Genomic DNA, 21810 nt, shown 5'->3' on the forward strand with positions numbered 1-21810 from the left:
CACACACACACACACATGCAGTGTCTGGAGAAGGGCTGGGTCATGGAGCAGAGTATGGGTGTCCAAAGAAGCTAGAGGAGCCAGATACCCTGGAACTAGTTACAGGAGATTGTAAAACACCTGGTGTGAGTATTGGGAGTGGAGCTCCAGTCTTGTGGAGGAGTAGTATGCGCTCTTAACTACTGTGCCATTTCCAGCCTTAGAGTCAGATTCCTGAGATGTCTGTCCCTTGAGTCTTCCATAATGCAATCAAGGACTCCCGGGTCCCTGCCTAATTACTAATCCGCAGTACAAGTGCTATCATCAGACCTTTCTGAGGCCAGAAGCTTTTCTCACAAAGAACTTTTTGATACATAATTGCTTTCAGCGTAATCAAAGGTGTATCTGCAGGAAATTCCCAGGGTACCCAGCCTAATGAGTCATAGTAGCCAGTATCATCTGTCAGAGATATGGTCAGCCCTGGCTCCCAGTGATGGAACAGTGCATACTATAGAGCGGTTTCTTTGTACCAGGAACACAGAGCACTTTACTCTGACTATATTCCCATAGCCCTGCAGGATGGTACAGTCTTCACTCATGCTAGAAACGGCAAAGCCAAGGTCAGAGGGGCTGTAGTCGTGATGTGTTACTGTGGCTAAGTAAGTCTGTGATTCTAAAGCATGTATTTCAGCTCCATTGCTTCCAAATGAAGGAAAAAGGAATGTGATGGAGTAAGAACTATGAGAGCTGAGAACTGAGCAGAGCTGTAGAAGAAGTGTTTCTACCCTGAGCCGCAGGTGGGGGTCAGACCCAGAGAGCAGCAGCCACCAGTTGAGAGAAGTGGGCCTTTGTACAGAAAGCCATCAAAGTGACCTCAGCATCATATATCTCATATTCTGGCTCCTTCGTGACCCAAGTCCAGTCCATTCTGTCTAAGCACTGCATTGGTTCCAGGAACCTCCCCTGTGTATCATTGGTGTCTAGAAAACGCAGCTTGGGCCAATCCCCAGATCTTCACATGGACAGTTCATGAGCAACTCTATGACTCTTCATTCCTGCTCTTCTGACAGTGAGACCCTGTCTCAAAAAAAATAATAAAGACTACTGCTACTGCAGAGGACATGAGTTTAGCTCCTGGAATGCATGTTGAGTAGTTGACAACCACTGTAAATCTAGTTCCAATATATTAGACACCGTCTGGCTTCTATGGGTACCTAGACTCACGGCACATACCTTCACAGCTACACATAAATTTTGAAAAATTAAAAATAAATCTTAAGAAGGACAAAAGCCTATTATGTATCTCCTTGTCCAGAAAGTCAGGGAGTTACATGGAGGGAAGTGCTGAGGAGGTGAAGCTCACAAGTTACTGGGCCAAGGAATGGAACTCAGACAGTGGCAGTTAAGGATTATGAGAAGGGACAGCGATGCCAGCAGCCGCGTATGGTACAGTTCATCTTCCTTTGCTGTCTCTTTCAGGATCCTGAAAAGCATGGTGGTTGGCTGGGTAAAGGAAATCACACAGTACCACAACATCTATGCTGACAACCAGGTAATGCACTTCTACCGCTGGCTCCAGTCACCGTGCTCTCTGCTCCATGACCCAGCCCTTCACCGGACACTGCACAATATGATGAAGAAGCTCTTCCTGCAGTGAGTGTTTCACCTTGCGCTGTGGGCTGAGGGACATGAGTCAGTGCCTTTGGGATGTATAAAGCCCAGGGCAGTCTTAACTGCTATTGTGGCAGAGGCAGCAGATCTCTGCGGTCAAGACCAGCTTGCTCTATAGAGCAAATTCAAGGAGAGCCGAGGCTACATAGAGAAACCCTGTCTCAAAAAACCCAAACAAAACAAAACCCTGAATGGAGTTCCCCATGGGGCCCTGGTGTGCAACAGGAGCCTGGTTGCCTATCTGGGCTGTCCTAGGGACCTTGGAGACAATTCTTGGCAGTTACTCAAGTTTCTGACCTCAGTGCTGTCTCCAGTCTAGACTCCAGACAGGTATTCCTGGTACCTTTGGGAAGCTCCAGGGCTCAGTGGCCAGGGTCAAGCTGCAGAGTGAGCAACCTGTGATTGAGGTTCTTTGTAGAGCTAAGTTCAAGTTCTGTGACCACCAGAAGATCCTCACCTCAAAGAAGTGGGCCTTTATCAAGTTTGATGCAGGTGAATTTGAAGACATGGCCGCTGAGACGTAGCTCCTTCCTGATGGCTATGGAGTCGGATACCCCAATCATGTTCCCCTGGACAAGCGGCACATTCAGGAGGCTGAGGAAGATGCCAAGTCAAGGGATAACCTGAGTTATGTCGGGATTTCTCAGTCAGACCGGACAGTGGAGTGAAACAATCTCAAAGCAAAAAACCAAAACCTTAATGAGTTCTGTATGGAAAGGAGCCATCTATATGTTATAGATATTTTATATATATATTATATAATAAGAGCTTACCATTTTTTCTTCACCTTTTTATTAGCTGTTGCTTTTGTTACTGCTATTTTTCTGCCATGCAGGACTCCCATAAAGCAGAGGAGGGATCTTGCTCTGCTGTGGTGGATGCACCTGTAGTCAGTCACAGCTGCTCAGGAGGTTGAGACATGAGGATTGCCTGAGTCCTAAAGTTCAGCCCCAGGCCTAGGAGTGGCGCCAAACGTCATCTGTTTTTGTTTTGTATTATAATGTTTATGTTTTGTCTTTGTGTGTTCCTGGTACCCAAAGAAGCCAGAAAAGTGTAGTGGATCCCCTGGGACTGAGATTATAGATGGTTGTGAGCATCTATGTAGGTGATGGGAGGCCAGCCAACGCTCTTAATACTTGAGGCATCTCTCTAGCCCCCAAACCTCACCTTAAAGGAAAAAGACATTTCTTTATTGCTTTTGGGTCCTGAATCTCTGCTCTTTTTGCTCATTCTAACTAAGCATAGTTAGGATACTTTTTTTTTTCTTTTTGAATTAGTTATTTTATGTGTGAGTGCACTATAGCTGTCTTCAGAAATACCAGAAGAGGGCATCAGATCCCATGACAGGTGGTTGTGATCCACTATGTGGTTGCTAGGAATTGAACTCAGGACCTCTGGAAGAACAGACAGTGCTCTTAACCACTAAGCCATCTCTCTAGCATCAGGACACTTCTTTTTATTTTTATTTTTTACTTATTTATTTATTCAATTAATTAATTTATTTTTTGGTTTTTTGAGACGGTTTCTCCGTGTAACCCTGGCTGTCCTGGAACTCACTTTATAGACCAGGCTGGCCTCGAACTCAGAAATCCACCTGCCTCTGCCTCCCAAGTGCTGGGATTAAAGGCGTGTGCCACCACGCCCAGCATCAGGATACTTCTTGTTTCAGTATCACCATGGTCTTCTTCATAGTTTCTTTTTATATTTTTTGGCTTTCTTTTGCACCAAGGCACCTCCTCCATTAATTATAAACATATTCCACAGGCTCATTGCTGAGTTCAAGCGCCTGGGGTCATCAATCATCTATGCCAACTTCAATCGCATCATCCTCTGTACAAAGAAGCGCCGAATAGAGGATGCCCTTGCCTATGTGGAATATATTACCAACAGGTTAGTGGAAGGGACATCCTGGCTGGTGATGCAGCTGCCATAGTTTCAGAGAGATGCTTGAGGGTGTCTCCATTGCTGATGAAGAAATCACACCAAGGGTTAAGCATAGCAGCATGAAAGAGTGGCTACTATACTGTGGTATACCTATGGTCGACAACTCAGATATAAAACATGTTAAAGTCTGAAATATTAAAGGAGTACCACCCTTCTGTTTATAAGAAGGTTCTATAAAGTGCTGTTGCATAAGCCTTTCACAGATATGTTCTGATTCTAGATGGTCAGTCATCACATTCTCAATTGCAGGACCCTGTTTTATACCTTTGGCTTCAGGCAGTGATTACTGCCTGGATGAATCATATCCTCAAATCTGTTTGGGTCCAAAGGATCCAATGTAAATAAGATGAAGTCTTGAGGACTTGACTTTGGGGTATTTTGGGGAGGGGGCGGTTGGGGTTTTGTTATGTTTTGTTTTGTTTTTGAGAAAGTGTATGTGGTGCCTAGAGCAAAAGAGGGTGTCAGTCAGATCTCTTGGAGACAGTTATAGCCACCCAATCCAAACTCCAGTTCTGATAGAGGAGTAAATGTTCTTAACAGCACACACTCATATACATTAAATAAATAAACATGTCTTTTTTTTTAAAAAAAAAAAAAAGAAAAAGAAAAAGAAGAAATGAGGAAGAAGAGGAGTCTGTTTAGAATCTCCTTCCCGCCTCGTAGGTACCAAGGGTGGGATTAGTGATAAAGGCCAACTTAGCTAGGAATGGTACCAATGAAGAAAACTTATGTTGCTTGAAAACAGGGAGCAATGCTGCCAGTGACACGTACCCGACTAAGGCAGAGGCAGTGGACCTGGGCTTGCCCTGGCTTCCCTCTTGGTCATTACCGGGCAGTTGTTTACAGGCAGGTCCTTCAGTATGCTAGGAAGTTTGGGGGACTGTCTGAATCCACTTGAAGTTCATTTGTAAGTAAAAGGATAAGTATATAGGTACAACGGGAAAGAAGGGAAGGGAGGAACAAGGAAAACTCCTGCGTCACTTCCATAGTTTCTGTCTGGCTTCTTACAGCATCCATTCTAAAGAGATCTTTCATTCCCTGACAATCTCTTTCTCTCGATGCTGGGAATTCCTTCTCTGGATGGATCCATCCAACTATGGTGGAATCAAAGGAAAAGTTCCATCCAGTATTCACTGTGGACAGGTAAAAGAGGTAGGCATGGTTCACATATATGTATATGGGGCCACACTCACCCCTGTGGCAGATACTGCTTACCTCTGTAAGTCCTGTTTCCTGGGCCTTACAGGGAAAGGTGGGAGTACAGCGTCAGCCCTAGTGAAAGCAAAGATTTCCATGAGGCAGAACCTGGCAAAACTCATGGAGAAAGAGTTATGGAAACACTGGCAATGCCAGTCATGTCAAGAGAACAAGACACCACGGGAGCTGGAACAGCCCAGGCACATTGGGTGTTGGGGCAGTCATTTCAGGTGATTACAGAGAGCTAGCAGTGCCCACTTTTTGCACAGAATGGAATTCAGCATTAGAATAGAAATGCTGGCATTTACTTGCCCCCTCTAAGACTAACTCACCACAAGGCAGTATCAGGTCAGGGGAGGGATTCCAGTGCAGAGTTGTGAAAAGGCAGGGTCTGGGAGCTAGCAGGTGAATTTAGTGATGCACAATACCTGTGGGTGAATGGAGACTGCATCCAAGAGCCATGTGAGGGAAGGGCTGTGATGTTTGTGAAATGGATATAAAGCTGATCACCTTGTGCTAGAGTAGTACCAAGGAAATAGGCCAAGACAGCAGACCCTTGTTCTCCATGGCATCCTTGCAGATGGCCAAAAAGGGAAGCACTGGAAAGCAGGAAGACTGGAAGCTGGGGGACAAGGACAAGACGTCCTGGGGCACCATGGCTCAAAGGTCTAGACAGGAGCAGTTCTAGTTAGAATTGGGATTAGGAGGTAGACTTCACTGAGGAGAAAAAAGGAAATGTGGCCATCAGGATAATGGCATAGTGTTAGTGTCAACTTTTTCTATAAGCTGATGTAGAAGTGAATTCACCCTGGCAGGATCACAGGTATACAGTCAAGTTGTGCCTGTGGGAAAATTGTCACCAACACAAGAGGTTCTATTTTGTGAGATGGATTCTGACTGTGTAGTTTGGGCTGGCCTTAATCTTCATCACCAGAGACTCTCTGAGCATCCTGAGTATCGAGCCACAGGTTCAAGGCACTGCTCCCAGCTAAAGAAGAAATTGTTAAAGGACCAGAAGAAGCTGGTCACTGGGAAGTTCTGGTTGGTTAACCCTAAATGGAAGGGGAGATGGATAATTTTGAAGTTCCCTCCCAGTCAACCTAGTGAGCTAGACGTGCTCCATGGAGCAGTGGTCTTACAGTGTGAGAGTCCAGGAAACTCAAGCTGAAGGGCTCCTGCCTCCCATGTCTTGTTACTATATGTTACTGCCATAGTGGAAATAGGAGTTGTCTTTGTGTTGTAGCAAGACTCCCAGGCAAGGGAGGAAACTGATGGTGAGGAGGACAACGAAAAGGACGAGGAGGAAGAGGACATGGGGGAATCTGAGGTTGAGGACTTATTGGAGAACAATTGGAACATTCTACAGTTCTTGCCCCAGGCAGCCTCTTGCCAGAGCTACTTCCTCATGATTGTTTCAGGTGAGCCAAGCTGGAGCTGACTATCCAGTTGAGTTATTGAATGTGGTTCTGGCTCCTTGATGTGGAGAGGACAGTGGCAAGCTCAGTGGAGCTGCTGCTGTCTTCCCCAGAGGACCATCTGAGGGGTCCCAAAGCTACTTTCCCAGTTCTATTTCTAATAGGTTCACGACTAACATCCCTGGGAACATGTGCATGCTCATACAGTATCGAGACTGGCCTCTGGGACTTCACTAACTAGGAAACTCATACCTTGAAAGTATTTGTAGACCTGGTTATTGTGGTCAGTATGCACATAAGCATGAAAATTAGACTTTTATAATTCGGTGCCACTCATTAAAACAGGAAAACAAGCGATGAGCTAAGTCATGAAACGGTCACCAGATAGGGCTTCTTACCTCACAGACAGACAGACAGACAGACAGACAGACAGACAGGATCTCTTACTCACCTCACAGATCTGTACCAACAGGAGGTTTCATTTGTGATTGCTTACATCTTTGTCTACATCTTTTGAGTCTTTACCTTTCCAAGTTGTCTCAAGAAATATTCCAGGTTAGCTGAGCAGTGGTGTGCATGCCTTTAATCCCAACACTTGAGAGGCAAATGCAGATGAATCACTGAATTCAAGGCCGGTTAACCTAGTCTACAGAGCAAGTTCCAGGACAGCCAGGAACAGAAACAGGAACACAGAAACCCTGTCTTGAAAAACCTTGTGAGAGGAAGGAGAGAAAGAGGAAAAGGAAAAGGAGAAGGCAGGCAGGCAGGCAGGGCGAGAAATACTCCAGGCTCAGGTTTTACGGCACTGTCAGCATTTGCTGTTAAGGGTCTGTTTTCATAACCTGTCCTTGTCTGTGCTTGCTCTCCTGGTTATTCACTGTTCAGGATGAATTCAGGCAGCGGCAGGTTCCCGTTCTGTAGGGTTTTCTTGGTTGGTTGGTTGGTTGGTATTGGTTGTTGGTTGTTTTGTTTTTTGTTTAGATTTGTTTTTGTTTTTGAAACAAGGTTTCTTTGTGTAATCCTGGTTGTCCTGTCCTGGAATTTGTTGTGTAGACCAGGCTGGCCTCCAACTCAGCCTGTCTCTGCCTCCCCAGTGTTGGGATTAAAGGTGTGTGCCACTGCCACCACCCTACTGCAAGTTCCCTTCTTCTATCCAGTTCTCTATTTGACCTTGGACTCATCAAAGGGCAATATCTAAGCTGTCACTAACAATGACATTTCAGATGAGTATGTCTGACCATCTAAGCAGCCACAGGACTCCTTCAAATTCTGGAGTATTGTCCAATGTTCTGTGACCTATGTCTGCCTCTCTCTGCAGCATACATCGTAGCTGTGTACCAAAGTATGAAGGAGGAGTTGAGACACAGTGCCCCAGGCAGTACCCCTGTGAAGAGGAAGGGAGCCAGCCAGTTCACCCAGGAGGCTAAAGGGGCAACCGGAGCTCTTCCTGGTGAGCAGTCCCTGGTCACAGGATATTGATTGCTATGTGCCATGACCTGATCTGTGTGCTTCAGATGGTACAAGCAAATGGGTAGGAGATATCCAGTGCCAGCTGAGTCTGTCCCTTAGCACTCTCTCCTTCCCAGGAATGATCACTTTCTCTCAAGATTATGTGGCAAATGAGCTCACTCAGAGCTTCTTCACCATTACTCAGAAAATTCAGAAGAAAGTCTCAGGTTCTCGAAACAGCACTGAGCCCTCAGAGATGTTCCCTGTCCTCCCTGGTTCACACTTGCTGCTCAATAATCCTGCTCTGGAGTTCATCAAATACGTGTGCAAGGTGAGGGCCGGGCATAAGTCCTTCAGCCATTCCATCAGCATTTGCTGGGTCTCTGTCAAATGCAACCATTGTTGAGGGATTTGGGCTTAGGTATTACAGAAGAAGCCCCTCTGATAGATCCTAAGCCTAGTGATAAACCATGAGACTGGTTAGTTCAGACTCTGGGGGTCCTGGAACCAGGCACAGAGGCTCTGAAGTAGGAGAGCAGAGTGCTGGGAAAGCTACAGCCCATGGGAGTGGAAGGAGTCCATGGATCGCCGGCTACAGTGGTGAGCCAGAACAGACCTGAGACCAAATGAGGTGACAGAGCTTGTTTTCTGGGAAAGGCGGGCCAGCAGGGTGAGATGATACTACCCCTGCCCATGTGGGGTTATTACTCAAAGCATTTATTGTTCATTGTGCCATCTGAGCATCCCAGTGCTTCACTCTGAAGCTGAGCACTGAATATCAAGTGACTACACCTCAGGGCTTAACATGGTAAGCAGGGGATGTTTCTTCTCCACAGATGCACTTTGGACAGTCACTGACCTCTTTCCCAGAAAACAAGCTATAATGAACTGCACATTAGATCTGTGGTCCATTTTTGGCTCATCTTTACAGCGTATGCACAAGTTTCCAGGGTGTTCAGTTCCAGAGCCTTTTTCCATTGGATATTTATACCCTTTCAAAGCACAATTGGACTGGGCATGTTGGCTCACACCTGCAATCTCAGGGACTGCTGAGGCAGGTAACAGGACCAGTTTGAGAACAGTCTGTATCTTCAAAAGCTATCGAGTAAAACTCTGTCTTTAAAAAAATAACAACAGCTGGGCGGTGGTGGCGCACGTCTTTAATCCCAGCACTCGGGAGGCAGAGGCAGGCGGATTTCTGAGTTTGAGGCCAACCTGGTCTACAGAGTGAGTTCCAGGACAGCCAGGGCTATACAGAGAAACCCTGTCTCGAAAAAACAAAAACAAAAAAACAACAACAACAACCAAAAACAACCAAACAAAAAAACCCACCTTAATTGGCCTCATTTGGGCTTCTTTATTTTTAGATTCTGTATTTTTTGCACATTGATGCTAGTACTTATATGGGTTTTTTTTGTCCATTCTTATGGTGGTAACGGCCTGTGTCTGGCATTAGGGTGATGTTGACCTCCTAGGACCAATGAGGGTATCCTCCCTCTTTAGTTTCTGGAAGGTATTGTGTAGAATCAATGTTGTTTCCTTCATCAGCGAAGACTCTACTCGGACAGAGTTACAACTATAGAGAATCAGCTCTTCCTGGAGCTCCATATGGGAAGAAGGGCTAAGATGGTGCTGGGAAATGAGCTAAGAATGGGGCTTTTGGTCCAGCCAGAATGGCCAAGAGGCTTAGGAGCTACTTCATGAAGGTCTGTGGTCCCCATAGGTACTGTCTCTGGATACAAACATCACAAATCAGGTGAATAAGCTGAACAGAGACCTACTTCGCCTGGTAGACGTTGGTGAATTCTCTGAGGAGGCCCAGTTCAGAGACCCCTGCCACTCCTATGTGCTCCCTGAGGTAATCTGCCACAGCTGTAATTTCTGCAGAGACCTGGACCTGTGCAAAGATTCCTCTTTCTCTCAGGTGAGGTCAGCTGACGGTCAAAACCTCTAAATGTCCAAAGTGGTTGGGACATGTAGCCCAACCTGTAATATACAACAGTATAATACACAACATATTGCCTCAGTGACTCATTTATGGATTAAAAATAGCCCACCCCTAAACCACTCCACTGCAGCATGCTAAAAATTTGTTCTGAAAAGGTCTGATCAGCACAAACAAAAAGCTTGGGCTGTATGGAGTGCAGCCGAGAGCAGTGATGGTTTCCTTTGCCCTGCACTCTCTGACATCTCCCCTTTACACCAGCCCTCTGTGCTATTGCCCAGCCGGGCCATGGCTACCACTCACTGACATCTCAGCCTTCCTCCCATTTCCCAGGATGGAGCCATCCTGCCTCAGTGGCTCTGCTCCAATTGTCAAGCCCCCTATGACTCATCTGCCATTGAGTCAGCCTTGGTGGAAGCCCTGCAGAGGAAACTGATGGCCTTCACTCTTCAGGACCTGGTGAGCTCCCTAGTCCACCCAGGAGTTTCCAAGCACTATCAACATTTCAGAAAAGCCAAGATCATGCTTGGATCCTGACTGCCCTTGGAGTTAGTCTTCATCCATGGACCTAGCCCGCTCATTCTATCTTCATCTGTTGATACCTTCTGTGGGTACATGTGTCTGTCCAGTGGAGGGAGATAGACAACAGACAGTAAAGATGTCAGTGGTAGAGTGCAGGAGCAGAGCAGAAAAGCTTCAGCAGTTTACAAGGACCTGAGCAGAGTCCTTGGGCAAATCCCTGAGCAACTATTAGGACAGAGCCAACTGGGCCATGGGACCCTCCCAGACCTTGGTAGTCCAGGTTGAGGATACCCACAGCAAGGTGGGCATCTTGGAGAACGAACTGGCAAGAGTTGAATAACTTGAATTTCATCAAGCACCGAGTCCTGAAATAAACTTGCCAGTGGTTCCGTAGATATATCCCTCCTCAGCAAGCCTGCAAAGCTGCAGAGAGGATCCAGTTTGAGCCAAGATTAATGGTGCTGCTTGCTTGTTTCAGGTATGCCTCAAGTGCCATGGTATGAAAGAGACCCATATGCCTGTGTACTGCAGCTGCGCAGGGGACTTTGCTCTCACCATCCGCACTGAGGTGAGCCCTTATCACACTGTGGAGCATTTCCTCTCCTGTCTGAGTAAAACCCAGAGTCACTGTGTCTGTCTGTTCCTACAGGTCTTCATGGAACAGATTAGAATCTTCCAGAACATTGCCAAGTACTACAGCATGTCTTATCTCCAGGAGACCATAGAATGGCTGCTACAGACAAGCCCTGTATCAAACTGTTAGCAAGCCTAGGCTAAAAACACTTTGGTACCCCACACCTTACTGCCCGCTCCAAAAGGCTGAACCATTGACCACCTTGCTTTTCCAAACTCATGACCACAGCCCAGGAGGAACAGAGAGAATAATTCTGGGAACTTCATCGTGCCATAAACAAGCAGGAGCAGGGAATGGCTCTATCCCTAGCAACCCGCTAAGTAAACAAGGTGTTGAAGCCTCTGCTTTCTGCTTCCACACAAAGCTCTTCTGCCTCCGGTCTGAGCATGAGATACATTCTAAGATGAGGTAAGGGTGTAGGCAGAGAAGACACAGAAGACAGTGCAAAACCCTGACTGTGACCAGAGTCTTGCTTGTTTTCAGACAAATGGGCCTTTCCCTCAGCTTCATGGGTATAGAATTCAGGCTGCTTTCTATCACCCAGTGTCTTGAGTGAGACCTGATGCTCTGTCCACAACTGGGCTGAGACAGGCCAAACACCTTTGACCTGCCTAGTGTATATAGGAAACCCACTCTTTGTTCACCATGACTGTATAGCAAGGACCTCTTAAGTCTGAGGCCCATAAGCAGAGGGTATTAAGTGTCATTTATCATAGACTCAAACACCCTAAGATCTAGATTTTAGAAAAATACCTTCTCACATGCAAGATTTGAGGCTTCACTGGAGAAGAAGCAAGGAAAATGAGGGGAAAGCAGTCCTGTGAGGTTTCAGATCTGTGGAGGGCTTGTACTCAGCCATCCCTTGTCCCTCAGGATATCACAAACCCAGAGCACTGGAGCTGGTACCCTCTTAAAGGGGCAGCTTAATCTCCAGCCTTTAGTATGGTGCCTTTTTGCACTGCAAGTAGTGGAGTAAGTTCTCACTTCCTTCTCTGTACTGACACTGACCTATCTGCTAGATGAGCAGAACCTTTCATTGGTCTCAGGAAATAAGAGAACTCTCACTGAGCTAAATGCAGCCCTTGTCTACTGCTTCTTACTGGCCCAGGCCATAGTTTACCAGGGTAGCAGCCAAGTGCCAAACTCAAATATCCCAAATAATGGGAGCCCTAAAGGGAGATAGGAGACCCTACTGAGTTTATGTGTATGAATCTTTTGCCTACCTAGGTACCAAGTGTGTACTTGGTACCCACAGAGGTCAGAAGAAAGCATTGGATGCTCGTGAGCCACCGTGTGTGTGCTGGGAACCAAATTCCAATCCTCTGAGAGAGCTACAAGTGCTCTTACCTGTTTAGACATCTCTCCAGCCCCCTATAGTTTGCAATTCCTAGTTTACTACTTTCATTTGTACAGGGAGTCCCTGAAAGGAAAGTTTACTATCTAACATCTATCCATCAGGCATTTGTCTGAACCTTGGTGAGCTCAGGCTGTCTGCAGGGAGAAACACGACACCTACTTTATCCTTCCTGGTTGGAATGTGTACGGAGCTGGCAGTGCTGGGACATTCTGAATGGAGATCAAATCAAATTAGACGAGGGGAGGAGGGAGCTGGTTAACTTAGCTTCCTGGATTTCTGGGCCCAAGAGACATTGGCTTGTCTCCCAGAAGAGCCAGTCTACAGCAGCACCCGGTAGGTCACTGCAGCCATAAGTACGGCTCAGCCCTGGATTCAATCAGAGGTCAATTTAGGGATTCTGAAGTAGAAAACTATCTCTGACCCTGGTTTCTAAGCTGTAACCAGATACTATACTGAAAAGGGTAGTTTGTCTAAAGCTAGATAAACTTACAAACCAAACATAGAGGAAGTTGAACGTATTTGGTGGCCTGTAGAGGCCATGACCAAGGAAGGAAGGATCTGGGAGTAAGTATCAAGAACTGGTGTTCTTCCAAACATCCTCTAACACTTGGTGCGCCAACACAGACACACCATCTTCAGGTAATGTGGGCAGAAACTGAAGGGACTCCTTCCTAGTTCTTTGGCCACTCTGCTACTTGGCGTGCTGTTCTGAGCTAGGATGCTTTCTCTGGTGGCGTTCAGCATAGACATAGCCACCAGGGAACTAAGTTCCAGACTCCCAACAGGCTTTACCTGACCAGAGTCACTCCACTAAAGGGGAAAGATGCAGTAACTAGATCACCCCAGGCCCTGATGTTAGTACTGGCTTTGTGCTTCACCTGTTCACGGTCCTCACCCCCAGGGCATTGATTCTGAACATAGCCTTATCTCCTTGGCAGTCTAGTTAACAGACCCAAAAATGCAGGCAAACTCAGAATGCAAGATCCCTGGGAAGGAGGCTGACTCTCCTGTCTTATATTCCTGAGCCCACTGCTACTCTGAAAGAATTGAGGCCAGAAAGCTTATCACTGGTTTATTGGACTCAGCACGCTGTGACTTCTAAAATACAACAGGAAGACATGGCTCTAATTTGGGGTCCCAGAATGCTGTGTGAAGGTACAAGAGGTGGGCAGGGGAAGGATAGGGGGTCCTATGAGGAGTTCTGTTGGGAAAGGAGATGGCAGGAACCTACTCAGAAGCCTTAGGGAGAGGAAGAATGTAAGCCTGGGCCAGAGCAAGATGCCTGTCCTCTTGCACAGGTGTGTTTCCCCGTCACACGGACATGGTTACTGAAGAGCGCAGATCTTCCCTAGGGCTGCCTAGCAGCGGAAGCTGTCTCTGCCCTCCCAGATCCAGATCTGTAGCTTAGTGAGGATGAGATCAAAGCTGGGCCAAGCCTTTGGGGTCCGTGGATGTGGGGTCCTGTCGGGAAGGCTCAGGCACAGGAGGCCTTTGTCCCAGATGCTGGTCAAGAGTGTCCACCACCTGCTCAGTCAGAGCAGAGATGGAGCAAGACCGCGGAGGTTGGACAGCCAGTGGTAGCTCTGCCCCTTCTCCCAAAGCTGGTCCTTCACCCGATGGAAGGCTGGGTGGCTGATCCTGGGAGGAGCGACTAGGTGGGGGAGGGATCTGGCCCAAGACAAGGGCAAGGGTCACAGGCCATCTACTTGAGGGATGCCTTGGGGTACGCACCTTGTCGAACTTCTTATGGCTGTAGAGCTTGTTTTTGTTCATGAATGTTAACAAAATCCAGTCACACAGAAAGGAGCCCTGAAATCAGCAGGTGCAAGTGGGTAAAGGCATACCAAACACTCCCTACCTGACTCAGACTGGTTCCCAAGGGGATCTGGATTTCTTACCACCCCGATGGAGGTCAGAGCAGTGGCCAGATTGATGATAGTAGGAATGAGACTGAATTTCCCTGCCTGTAGACATCAGACATGCATTTAGTTAGACCTTCAACACAGGCTGCTAGAGGTTGGGATGTTATAAAGGGCATGGAGCTAGCCCAGCACAGGCCTTGGCGGAATCCTTCAGCCATGCGTACCTGTCCGTGCACAATAACATCAATTCGAATCCCATAGGCTTTGATGAGAGTTCGAGTGGTGGTGGTGCCATTTATCTTGTAATACTTGGCAAACCTAGGGTCGAGGGAACCAAAGTGATGTCGAAGCTGTCAGTCTGAGGACTGGCACTCGCACACACTCATCTTCCTCTCTCTAGTCTACACAGCCACCACTGTCTATGTCATGGATCCAGACATTCAGAGAACAAGGTACCTGAAGTTGTAGCCTGAAGAGGCAGGGTCATACTTGGGGTCGAGCCTCCGGAAAGAATATTTGGGGTTGCACTCTGATTCAGACAAGTCCAGGTCACAGTTCCAGTTGATGATGACCCCAATGACACCACCCTGCAGAGAAGTGAGTCAAGGAGGGTTGAAGAGCATAGAGCAGAAAAACCTCAAGGGGTTCAGTTCAGAGCCAAAGGTCCAGGGAACTAGTCACTTTCTGGCTTTGGAGGCATGGTGAGGTACTAACACCAGTCATGGGTCCAGGTGTCAATAATTGAGCAGGTGCCTGCACAGACCGAGATCACATTTCTCCCCTCTGCCTAAACACAGCTAAAGCTGGCCAAGACAAAAGAAGGTACATCTAGATGCAGTAAAAACCCTTCCTGGGTAGCAAGTGCTGACACCCAGCTTCCCTGTCCCTCACCTTGTGGGCCAGTTCTGTGAAGTTCTCTCCAGCCTGCTCTACAATGAAGCCCAGCCTGAAGATGGGACAGTATGGATCAGAGCCCTGATCAAACGTGCAATGCTTCAGGTAGTCACTCTTCTGGCTTGCAATGTTGCCCCTAAGGAGAAGCAGAAGACAAATCCCTGTACTCTACACACACCTGCTCCCAGCACATGCCTACAGGCATTTGCCATTACTCTGCCCCTCAGACTCACTTGGAGAACTTGAACTTAGGATAGTGGATGCTGTTCTTGATGAGGATGGTGAAATTTGGGGCCATTTTACCCAGAAAATGGCTGCAAAGTTACAGACAGTGGTTTAGTCTCCTTTCCCCCAAATCCCAGGGGACGGGAGGAGGACATAGTCTCCCTCCTCCTCCCAGTTAATCTGATCATCAGTAAGGAAAAAGGAGACGGTCAATGGAGTCTGTAGATCCTGCATACTTTTCAGAAGTTCCATCCTCCACAGGGCACCAGGCTGACACCTCGCAGGTCTTGGCGTCCCCATGGTAATAGGGTACACAGTGTCCTGTCCGAATCCCTACAGGACACACACTGGTTAATCTGAGGTCGGTGCTAACCCTGCCTTCCCCACTGTCCCTGGTGCTCACTGACCATTGCCCTGCATGTCCAGCTGTCCGGCCACACAGTCGTCATCTGAATGGCAGGTAGAGCTGTGAACCCTCATGCTCTAGAGTGGAGATTGTAAGTCAGAGGGTAGACTCTGCAACTGGCCTAGGTTTTCCCAGATCACCCTTGACCCGCCTCACCTCTGGGCATGTTCCCAGGGTCTGGGAAGGAGTAACCTCGATCCTGGTGATGATGCTGACTACACTGCCCCCCTGGGTGCGGAAATAAAGACGTGGTGGGCCTGTCAGCTCACTCAGACCAGTCACACCGCGGAGGAGCAACGGGCGTGGGGCAGGAAGCGCCGCACCTCCGGGGGCTTTACATATTCCTCCACGTCCCACACTTTGTGTTCCGACATGGTGATCCCCTTGACTTTGGTGATGATGGAGCTCTCCGGACCGGTCTCGCTGTCCTGGTAGCTTTTCTGCACGATGAAGACGTACCTGTGGGACAGGGCGGTGCCGGCTCCGGAGGCAACCCTGGAGAGATCAGGATATCCCTCTCCTGAAGCCCTAAGGGCGCCCGCCCAAGCCCCGAGCTGAGCATCCCCTCCCGCCCACTGCCCCGGCCGGCGCACCACACGAAGTAAAGCAGAATGAGCAGCTGCACCAAGCGGTGCACGAATCCCAGGCGCCGATTCCGCACCACGATCACCTTGGGCGTCTCGTAGTCCCAGAACGCGGACCAGCAGCCCCGGGCCAAGCGCCGGACCATGGCCGCCCCCGCGGGAAGCCGGGGCTGTACAGCGGCCATGGCCCAAGGAGCTCGGTCCACAAGAACTGCTGGAGCGCCTCACACCCTCGGCCTCTCGTGGGCAGGCTGGGGGTGTGGCCTCGCTCCCCGCCCATTGTGACAGTAGAAATCTAGTCCCTTTCCAGTCTTACTGAAGGCTGCAGGTGCGGCGGGGGTGCAGCTCAGAGTGCAGCCTGGTGGTGCAGTTGGTGGATCACAACTCCAGCTTGGTGACAAGGAGGGCGGAGAGGCCAGGCCAGCCCAGAGAACCCCGGGAGGAGCCCAAGAGAAGCTCCACACTGGGCGCTTCCCTCATCATAATTGAGGCTCAGGGGTTGACGGCAGGCACCCCAGTTTTCTCATAGCAGACACACAAGGGCGCAAGCCCCAACCCTCGTTTCTCCACAGAACTGCCCAGCATTGTGATGTTAATTCCGTTTCCTGCCCCCACCACCCCTTGCAAACCGAAATTGTTTGCTGGTAACTGATCAGGTCTCTCCTGGGCCCAGGTTATTTGAAGCAAATACCAAACATCTTAATATGTCTCAGCGAGATGATTTTAATCTGTCTTATGTGGAAATAAGATGCATTTAGCGTATGAACAATCCAATGAATGTAGTACATGCTGTATGTTGTGCAGTCCCCTTTACTGGACAACACAGAACACTTTCTCCCACCTCAAAACAAACCCCTGTTCATGAAGCCGCCATTCCTGTTCCCACAGTAGTCTTCATGTCTCAAAAAGGTTTTTCTTTGAAATATGATACCTATGTCTGGCTTTATAATGTTTTCAAGATCTTTGGTGATCTTTGCTAATGCTTCAAAGTAAGGCCAGAGCAAATCCATCCTTGGTAAACCTGGACATCTCTTTGCTGTTGCTAATAATACAGTTAAATTGCATATTTGAACTGTTTGATTAAATTTGACCAGTGCCTAGGGAGCAGAGGCAATCTAATTTAGAACAACAATCTAATTATCTAATGCATAATTTTAGGGAATATTTTGTAACAAAAGGCTGGGTCTTGGCCCATCTCAGACGCCAGTTGCCCAGATCCCTTCCAGACAGGACCTTCCCACCGGAAATCACCAAGCTGATTACATCTTTTCTGTTTTCCACCAAGGACCTCCATAGATCTTGGTGCCATTCTTTGTGAGTCCTTTCTTAGAAAAGTCCTGGGGGGCTGGAGAGATGGCTCAGCGGGTAAGAGCACTGCCTGGTCTTCCAAAAGTCCTGAGTTCAAATCCCAGCAACCACATGGTGGCTCACAACCATCTGTAATGAGATCTGATGCCCTCTTCTGGTGTATCTGAAGACAGCTACGGTGTACTTACATATAATAAATAAATAAATCTTTAAAAACAAAAAAAGAAAGAAAAAGAAAAGAAAAGTCCTGGTTTAATTTGCCTGAGGCTGAGCATGCTTATACAAAAACCAGTAATCCCACCACTTGGAAGGTGGAAGATTGTAGTCAATCATTAAAGAGCTAACAAGGAGTGCTACTGGAGCTATACCTCAGGATAGCTAGGTGGTGGGACACTTGCCTAGTACTTGTGAGCCCCTGGGTTAAGTCTCCACGCCCCCACCCAGGGGCAAAACTCTCAAGTGAACCAACAGCCCACACACTGTAGAACAGACAGAAGGGTTGATAAATGAGAACAAACTGAGACTATCATCAGGGGGCGGAGTCAGCGCCAGACGTGAGCAACTGAGAGTGGAGAAGGGGGACTCTGGGTGCTTAAGGAGTTGTGGTCCTAGGGCGGGGGCGGGGCGGGGTGGTGGGCGGGGCACAAAGGGCGGGTGTCCTACACTGCTGGGTAGGGGTTTGTTTGGCTATTGGTAGCTGGTCCTGATTTGGAACAGAAGCAAAAAGCAGGAAAGCAGGTAAAGTATGGTGGGAGGCCATGTCCACGAATCTCTGCATTCTGTGCAGAGGGCGGGGCGGGAAGTGGAGTGGAGTGGAGTGGAGTTACTGCTCAGAGACTTGAAGCCAAGTACCCTTGGCTAACCTGTAACCCTCTACTTCAAGGCTGACGTCTGCTTGGAAACTGCAGTTTGGCTGCTCTCGCTGCCCAGAGGAGCAAGTGGACCTGAGGCAAGGAGGTAGGGTCACTGGGAACTCAGCAAAAACTACCATTCTACTCCCAGGTATAAGTCAGATTAGTCTGTCCTGTGGTACCTCACACAAAACAGGAGAGAGATAGTCTAGTTTCTGGGTCTACCCAACGGTTGCAATCATCCCTTCTCCCTCAAAACAGAGTGAAAAGTTAACTGTAAAATGGCTTCTTCTGAGATGGTGCACACCCTGGAAAACTCCTGCTTTGTACAATATGAAATAACTTAAAGTAGGGTGTGGCCTGATCTCAACAGCCCTCCGTGCCCAACAGAGCACATCTTCCCATTAAACAGTGCCTTTCTAGGCCCTGACACCACTCTTCCATCTGTCTCTGAGGACCTGATGACTCCAAGGCCCTTAAGTAAGTAGAGTCCAACAGTATTTGGCCTTTTGTGACTAGCTGATGTATTTAACACGGTGTGCTCAAGGCTTTCCTGTGCAGTAGTCCTTTATGAACAGTGGTGATCTGTGACCCTTTTATACTGGGCTTCTCATGGGCAGTAGCAGAGTGCTCTTGGGCTGTGTGAGGAATATCCTGCCCAACTTGGAAACAGGGCCTTGTCAGGACTTAAAGGAAAGGTTGCAGCTTAAAAAAACAAAAATCGCTTCCTGGTTCCAAGCACAAAAAGAACTTGGCAAGTTTGAAATTCAAAAGTGTTCAGGTTGTGGCTCAATTGATGACATATGAAGCCTATTTAGCTATATGGAAAGAACACTAGCTGAGTTTGTACAATAGCTGTAGATCTGCTCACTTGACGGGGACAGTGCTATGTGCCCTCGAGTTCCTGGTGGCAAGGGGCATCTGGGACCCTTGACTTGCTGTGAAGGAAACAAGAGTCGATTCTTTCCACCCTTAGCAATCGGTCCCATTCCTGGGGCTGGCACAGTCAACCACAGGCAGTGACTGGGAAGAGGAGAGGAAGGAGGCCAGTGGTCAGCATGGGGGACTCGGGGTGTCTCCCACTACCAACAAGAAGTACAAACAACAAGAAGTACAATTGGTCTTGAATTGCAAAAGTAAATAATAGCCAGGAGAGCTGAGGCCGGAGAATTGGCTCAGCAGATAAGAGCACTTTTCTGGAGAACCCAGTTTAGTTCCCAGCATCAACATGGTGGCTCACAACCACTTATATCTCTAGTTTCAGGCATGTATGTGATGCAGGCAACATAAACACATCTATAAAAATAAAAATAAATAATTTTTTTAAAAACAAAGACAGGGAGGCAGAGATCTGGTGGAAGATCCGCCCTCTGGAGCAGACAGAGGAAGTCTGTGGTTGGCTCCCTGAGGACACCTCAAACTGTGGCTCTATGTTTTGTTGTGGTTGTTGCTTATTTGTATGTATTTGTATTATGTGTATTTTCATGTGTGTGCATGCCTGTGGAAGACAGAGGACAGCCTTATCTGTATCTTCTGCTGCATTGAAATAGGTTCTCTCATTAGCCTAGCTCTCATCAATTAGGCTTGTCTGGCTGGCCAGAAGGGTCCAAGGATCCTCCCCAATGCTGGTATGCCTACCTCTACACCTGGCTTTATCTTTATTTATATTTTTACTTTAAATACATGCATATGTTTATGTGTGTAGGTGTTTTAAATTGTGTGTGTGTCTGTGTACCATGTGTATGCCTATTGCCTGCAGAGGCCAAAGTGGGCATGGAGTCCCCTGGAACTGGAATTACAGACACTTGTGAGCCATCATGTGGGTGCTGGGAACTGAACTCATGTCTTCTGAAAGAGCAGCAAGTGCTCTTAACTGCCAAGCCATATCTCTAGCACACCCCCCCTGTTATTATATTTTATTTATTTTGTGTGCATAAATATGGAGGAGGACCTTGTATGGAGATCTGAAGACAACCTGTGGGAAATGGTTCTCTCCTCCCACCACATGGGTCCTGGGGATCAAACTCGGGTCATCAGGCTTGTAGGCAAGAACCTTTACATGCTGAGTCATCTAACCATCCCACCTCTGGCCTTTTTTCCATGAACTCTGGGAGTTAACTCAGGTCCTCAAGGGAAGCACTTTACTGACAGAGCTATCTTCTCAGCCTCACAGCACTGCTGTCTTTTTCAAAGTGTTTTATTTTGGATTGTGTATGTGTGACTGTATCTGTGGATATGTTTATAAGTATACCCAAGAGGCCCAGGAGAATTGCCTGATGTGGATACTGGGAACCGAACTTGGGTCCTCTGCAAAAGTAGCAAGCACTCTTTACTGCTGAGCCCTCTCTCCAGCCCCACGGGGCTGATTTCACATAATAGGCTGGGCCTGCATATTTTGTTTCTCAGGACCAAAGATTGTTTCTTGTGGGACGTGAAACACTGTGGCAACATTGCGGGCAGTGGTTGCTCTGTGAACCCTAACAAGATAAAGCCAACAGGTTATGAAGAAAGGGCTCTCTTTCACACTGCCTGATGGCAGCCATCTCAGAAGCCTCTGCTGGGACCATCAGCTTGCCTAGGGTATCCTACAAACTTGTACACAGTCCTGAAACATGGAGGGAGACTGTTAATCACGTAGTCAAAGATGTAGATCCAGGCCACAGTGGTGGCACATGCCTTTGATCCGAGCACTTGGGAGGCAGAGGCAGGTGGATTTCTGAGTTCGAGGTCAGCCTGGTCTACAGAGTGAGTTCCAGGACAGCCAGGGCTACACAGAGAAACCCTGTCTTGGAAAAACCAATAATAATAATAATAATAATAATAATAGTAATAAGAAAAAATAAATAAATAAAATAGGAGGGCACTAGGGAGCACAAACCTGAGTTGATCCCTGGAACCCATATGGTGGAAGAAGAGAAATGACGTCACAAAAATTCTCCTTTGACCTCCACATATGTACTAAATTAAAAAGTAAAGTAAATGAAAGAAATCTCCATGCCCTTGAACCTCCAGGAACATATCAGTAGTTTACTAGAACACATCCATTCCTAGTGCAGTGCTGTCTGTTCCAAATAAATGCCAATGTTTCTTGGAGGGTTTTTGAGTTTTCGTTTGTTTTGTTGCAGCCATGGCTGTTCTGGAACTCCCTATGTAGACTATGTAGACCAGGTTAGCCTCGAAGAGGTCTGCCTCTGCCTCTTGAGGGCTACAATTAAAGGTCTGTGCCTTGTTGTCCAGCCCAGTACTTCTGATAAGGGATCTACAACAAAAAATAATAAGACCACAGGATGTAAGAGCCTCAGTTGTAAGACTCAACAATGGAAGGGACTCTCCTCCAGTGTTTCTGGAAAGAACCGGCCCTGTTGGTGCCTTGATTGCTTGTGGGCTTTTTGCTCCAGAGAATAAATTCCTATTGTTCAAAAAAAAAAAAAAAAGCACCCTGCAGAGCCCTGACACGTGCTTACTCCTCAGTCTTTGACCTTGAATTTAACCAGAGCTTCAGGTACCCAGGGATCCACTGCCAACTGTCAAGGCTTGTGGGGTTGTGGCCATCCCGGCGACAAGGAA

At 47.7% G+C, this 21810-nt stretch overlaps 3 protein-coding genes across 6 annotated transcripts in view; 2 read left to right on the forward strand and 1 right to left on the reverse strand.

Annotated features, from left to right (window-relative positions):
* Pole (DNA polymerase epsilon, catalytic subunit) overlaps nucleotides 1-11098 on the forward strand; it is a 51830-nt gene extending 40732 nt beyond the window's left edge. Inside the window, exons 40-49 of the mRNA XM_021222599.2 lie at nucleotides 1459-1632; nucleotides 3415-3540; nucleotides 4605-4746; nucleotides 6035-6209; nucleotides 7525-7656; nucleotides 7793-7986; nucleotides 9379-9579; nucleotides 9934-10059; nucleotides 10601-10690; nucleotides 10772-11098. Coding sequence (XP_021078258.1) covers nucleotides 1459-1632; nucleotides 3415-3540; nucleotides 4605-4746; nucleotides 6035-6209; nucleotides 7525-7656; nucleotides 7793-7986; nucleotides 9379-9579; nucleotides 9934-10059; nucleotides 10601-10690; nucleotides 10772-10885 — 1474 coding nt within the window. The 3' untranslated portion in view covers nucleotides 10886-11098. The remainder of the gene's footprint in view (nucleotides 1-1458; nucleotides 1633-3414; nucleotides 3541-4604; nucleotides 4747-6034; nucleotides 6210-7524; nucleotides 7657-7792; nucleotides 7987-9378; nucleotides 9580-9933; nucleotides 10060-10600; nucleotides 10691-10771) is intronic.
* Nucleotides 11099-13171: 2073 nt separating this feature from the next.
* Nucleotides 13172-16527, reverse strand: P2rx2 (purinergic receptor P2X 2). 4 transcript variants are annotated; one of them, XM_021186845.1, is made up of 12 exons: nucleotides 16094-16349; nucleotides 15824-15959; nucleotides 15657-15728; nucleotides 15502-15577; nucleotides 15331-15427; nucleotides 15103-15183; nucleotides 14867-15005; nucleotides 14432-14562; nucleotides 14200-14293; nucleotides 14012-14077; nucleotides 13845-13922; nucleotides 13172-13574 (listed from the first exon to the last, which is right to left on the reverse strand). In XM_021186845.1, the coding sequence occupies exons 1-12, from the start codon at nucleotides 16267-16269 to the stop codon at nucleotides 13533-13535; spliced, it is 1188 nt and encodes a 395-aa protein (XP_021042504.1). In that variant the 5' UTR covers nucleotides 16270-16349; the 3' UTR covers nucleotides 13172-13532. The 4 variants fall into 4 exon arrangements, with proteins under 4 accessions (XP_021042504.1, XP_021042503.1, XP_021042502.1 ...); XM_021186844.1 differs by having other exon boundaries at nucleotides 13172-13637; XM_021186843.1 differs by having other exon boundaries at nucleotides 13172-13922; nucleotides 16094-16527.
* Nucleotides 16528-18249: 1722 nt separating this feature from the next.
* Lrcol1 (leucine rich colipase like 1) overlaps nucleotides 18250-21810 on the forward strand; it is a 10163-nt gene continuing 6602 nt past the window's right edge. The window contains exon 1 of the mRNA XM_021187133.1: nucleotides 18250-18349. The gene's annotated coding sequence lies outside the window, so the exon portion shown is untranslated. The remainder of the gene's footprint in view (nucleotides 18350-21810) is intronic.

This window comes from Mus pahari, chromosome 23 (assembly GCF_900095145.1).
Source record: "Mus pahari chromosome 23, PAHARI_EIJ_v1.1, whole genome shotgun sequence".
Classification (NCBI taxonomy): domain Eukaryota; kingdom Metazoa; phylum Chordata; class Mammalia; order Rodentia; family Muridae; genus Mus; species Mus pahari.

Excerpts from the sequence above, each read along its gene's own strand:
- P2rx2 (XM_021186842.1), bottom strand. The coding sequence starts at position 16,269 with ATGGCCGCTGTACAGCCCCGGCTTCCCGCGGGGGCGGCCATGGTCCGG. Across the intron at positions 15,428-15,501 it reads GCTGGACATGCAGGGCAATG|GGATTCGGACAGGACACTGT; the intron begins GTCAGTGAGCAC and ends TGTGTCCTGTAG. Across the intron at positions 15,006-15,102 it reads CCTAAGTTCAAGTTCTCCAA|GGGCAACATTGCAAGCCAGA; the intron begins GTGAGTCTGAGG and ends GCTTCTCCTTAG.